General features: G+C 57.0%; 1 protein-coding gene across 1 annotated transcript; it reads left to right on the top strand.

Annotated features, from left to right (window-relative positions):
- The first annotated feature begins 412 nt into the window (after positions 1-412).
- LOC131708048 (uncharacterized) lies at positions 413-3488 on the top strand. Its single transcript, XM_059009962.1, has 3 exons — positions 413-533; positions 619-1160; positions 1799-3488. Exons 1-3 carry the CDS (start codon positions 413-415, stop codon positions 3449-3451), a joined length of 2316 nt encoding a protein of 771 aa, XP_058865945.1. The 3' UTR covers positions 3452-3488.
- Positions 3489-3768: the final 280 nt, after the last annotated feature.

Below are 3768 nucleotides of genomic sequence, written 5' to 3'. Positions count from 1 at the left end.
TTACGCACACGGTACTTGGTCACAGTACGCAGTGTACGTAGAATAGTATTCACAGCGCATACAACGCGCAGGTGTTCGTTGCTCCTTTTCCAAAGGTTACGCACAGAGCGCAGTGTACGCAGTTACGCTCCCGCTGCGCAAGGCGTCTGGAACATTCGAGGACGAGCAGTGCTGTGCACGTTGCTCGCATTGCGTAGGCACTGAGCTGCTAGCGCATACCTCGTGGTGCCGCACGGTATAGTGCAGGCCTAGTCAGTTGTGCATCGTTTAAAAAAAACAACAAAAAAAAAAGATGCTGAATATGAACAGACCCATGCCGGGGTTCCATGCCTGTTCGGCTTGTAACGCCAGTATCCCACAAGAGGATAGCCATACCCTCTGTGTGCGGTGCTTGGGTGTTCTGCATGCCACCATGGCCTTCGAGAGGGATGTGGCTTGCAACGTCTGCGAGGCTTTTCAGCCTAAAGTGAAAGAGGCTCATCTGGAGAGAGCCAGAAAGGAGAGCTCCGCGTCCTACGCTGCGAGGTTCATCTGTGGCCTTTGGGTCCCCCGACAACGTGCCCCTGGACTCCCTGCCTGATATCCCGAGTGCGCAGTGTAACCGCTCCCCGTCTCCAGCCGCAAAGCGCGTAAAACGCTCCAGGCAGGCAAGGGATATTATGGACCTGAAGGCCCAGATGGCCCAGTTACTGGAGCTATTGTCTAAGCAGACCACAGCATCGGCCCCTGCTCAGGCTCCGTTGCAGCCCCAAGCACCATATTCCCCCTCCCCGCAGGGTGCGCAGGGAGGGTGGGAAGGTTCGCCCCAACTGGCACAGGAGGACGCGCTGTCCATAGCCGCCTCTGGTGATGCAGCTTCGTTCTCCTCTGATATACAGAGGAAGAGCCCGGCTCTGAGAGTGTGTCGGAAGCCAATTCCGCCCCGTTGCCTAGCTCGGTCTCGGCTCTTATGGAACGTGCTGCAGCATTCCTGCAGGTTCCCTGGACACCGGCGGCACAGCCGCGCCGCTCCGTGTTCCGGACGCAGGTGCTGGCTCCCCGCCCGCAGGTGGCTGCGCTGCTCCCTCCCCGCGCTCCGGCGTGGAATAGGTCGAGCCGTTGGCGGGCTACCAGGGCGCAAACTGTCACCAGAACGGTTCCAGTCCCCACAGCCCCATGGGGTGACCTAAGGCATCGCCTTCAGAGTAACAGGGCCCAGCCAGCAGGTAAAGGAAACGCAGGCCGTGGTCGATCCACGTACCAGCGTCTCAGGGGTCGCCCTCAGGGCCAGCGCGTTACGCGCTCACCCCAAACTACTCAGCCCCAGACCCAGCAGCCCCAGCAGGGCCCCTGAAGGCTGGTGGCCTCAGACCCCCTTTTCGGCACAACAGCTGCAATACCGGCGCACTTGCACCACGGATACCTGGGTGCTCGCCACCGTGCAAACCGGCTATGCGCTTCAGTTTCACTCGGGACCTCCTCCCTTTCAGGGAGTTATAAACACCTCCGTAACAGACCCCTTGCAAGCCTCGGTACTTCAAGAAGAAGTGGCCGCCTTGCTGCGCAGCAGTGTGGAGTAGTGGTTAGGGCTCTGGACTCTTGACCGGAGGGTTACGGGTTCAATCCCCAGTGGGGGACACTGCTGTTGTACCCTTGAGCAAGGTACTTTACCTAGATTGCTCCAGTGAAAATACCAACTGTATAAATGGTTAATTGTATGTAAAAATAATGTAACAATTGTAAGTCGCCCTGGATAAGGGCGTCTGCTAAGAAATAAATAATAATAATAATAATTTGTCGAGTAGACCCCGTCTCCCAGGAGGAGGGGTACTACTCGAGATACTTTCTGGTACCCAAAAGAGATGGAGGGGTTCGCCCCATCTTAGATCTGAGGCTCTTGAATGGGTTTCTGAAAGAAAGGAGGTTCCGAATGCTGACACACCATCACATCCTCCAGTCTGTCCGGCCGGGCGACTGGTTCACAACTGTGGACTTGCGGGATGCATACTTTCATATCCCCATTCGTCCAGAGCACAGGAGATACCTGCGGTTTTCCTTTCAGGGAAGTGCGTACGAGTTTGCTGTGCTGCCGTTCGGGCTTTCCCTAGCTCCGCGTACGTTTTCAAAGTGCGTAGACGCTGTACTGGCTCCCCTGCGGCTGCAAGGGATCAGGGTTTTAAACTATCGTGACAACTGGTTGATTTGTTCCCAGTCTCGAGAGGGAGCTCTAGCCCACACGGCAATTGTGACGGAGCATCTGGTCAGGCTGGGTTTAGCCTTGAACGATGCAAAGAGTCGGCTCGCACCAGTGCAATGCACCACGTATTTGGGGCTCTGGCTGGACTCCAATGCAATGAGCTTATACCTGTCGGACGACAGGATAGCAGCTATTCAGGGTTGCCTCTCCCTGTTTAAACAGGGATCGAAGGTAACCCTCAGGTTGTGCCAGAAACTACTGGGTCTGATGGCCGCAGCCACGGTAGCGATCCAGCTGGGTCTGCTTCGCATGCGCCCGCTGCAAGTGTGGCTCAATGCGTTTCACCTCAATGCCAGACGCGACAAACACCGCAGGTTGACTGTGTCTCGCACATGCTCAGCGACCCTACGCTGGTGGAGGGTTCCCTGTCACCTGCGCAAGGGTGTGCAAATGGGAGTAATATTGAATCGCCAAGTGGTGACAACAGATGCCTCCAGCCAGGGCTGGGGAGCAGTCTGGCAGGGCAGGGGAGTCAGCGGATCTTGGCCGGACCACTGGGCATCCCTGCACGTGAACATACTGGAGTTGCGGGCGGTGTTCCTGGCTCTCCAGCACTTCCTTCCAGTGCTGAGCGGTGCGCATGTGCTGATCCGAACGGACAGCACAACAGTAGTGGCATATATCAATCACCAGGGAGGCCTTCGGTCTCCGGGGCTACATCGCATAGCCTTCAGGCTATTAATATGGGCCCAAGCCAACCTGCTGTCCCTGCGGGCGACGCACATTCCGGGAGTGGTGAACTTAGCAGCGGATCTCCTCTCCAGGAGAGGTCCGCATCCGTCAGAGTGGCGTCTCCACCCTCAGACGGTGGAGTGCATTTGGGAACGGTTCGGGAAGGCACAGGTCGATCTGTTCACTTCAGCGGAGACGACACATTGCCCCCTGTGGTACACCCTCTGTCACTCAGGCGGTCCACTAGGCGTAGACACCCTAGCACACGTTTGGCCCAAAGCGTTTTTGTACGCTTTTCCTCCTATACCGTTGCTCCCGGCTTTCCTGGAGAAAGTCTGGTCGGAGAAAGCGTCAGTTCTTCTAGTGGCCCCCAGGTGGCCCAGGAGGATATGGTTTGCGACCTTGTGCCAGATGCTGGACGGCCAGCCTTGGGAGATCCCGCTTCGCCTGGATCTCCTCACTCAGGCACAGGGCTCCCTTTGGCACCCGGATCCAGGCAGGTTCCAGTTGTGGGCCTGGCCCCTGAAAGGGACCGCTGGCTAGCCCTGGGGCTGTCGGACGCGGTTGTGAGCACTATGCAGAATGCTAGGGCAGACTCCACTAGGTCAGTTTATACTTACAAGTGGAAGCGTTTTCAAGCCTGGTGTCTGGCTAGGAGCCATGACCCCGTTACTTCCCCGATGCCAGTTATATTGCAGTTCTTGCAGGAGCTGTTTGACGCTGGAAGGTCTCCTTCCACGCTGAAGGTGTATCTGGCAGCTATATCTGCTTGTCATACCCCCGTAGATTCTCAGTCTCCGGGTGCGCATTTTTTGGCTACGGGCTTTCTCAAAGGCGCACGGAGATTACATCCTCCGAGG

Source organism: Acipenser ruthenus, chromosome 40, assembly GCF_902713425.1.
Source record: "Acipenser ruthenus chromosome 40, fAciRut3.2 maternal haplotype, whole genome shotgun sequence".
Lineage (NCBI taxonomy): Eukaryota > Metazoa > Chordata > Actinopteri > Acipenseriformes > Acipenseridae > Acipenser > Acipenser ruthenus.
The sequence above is the reverse complement of the archived record's forward strand: the minus strand, read 5'-3'. Positions and strand labels throughout refer to the sequence as shown.

Coding starts and splice junctions, on each gene's coding strand:
- LOC131708048 (XM_059009962.1), top strand. CDS start 413: ATGGCCTTCGAGAGGGATGTGGCTTGCAACGTCTGCGAGGCTTTTCAG. Junction 534..618: donor CTACGCTGCGAGGTTCATCT/GTGGCCTTTGGG, acceptor CCCCGTCTCCAG/CCGCAAAGCGCGTAAAACGC. Junction 1,161..1,798: donor AGTCCCCACAGCCCCATGGG/GTGACCTAAGGC, acceptor CCCGTCTCCCAG/GAGGAGGGGTACTACTCGAG.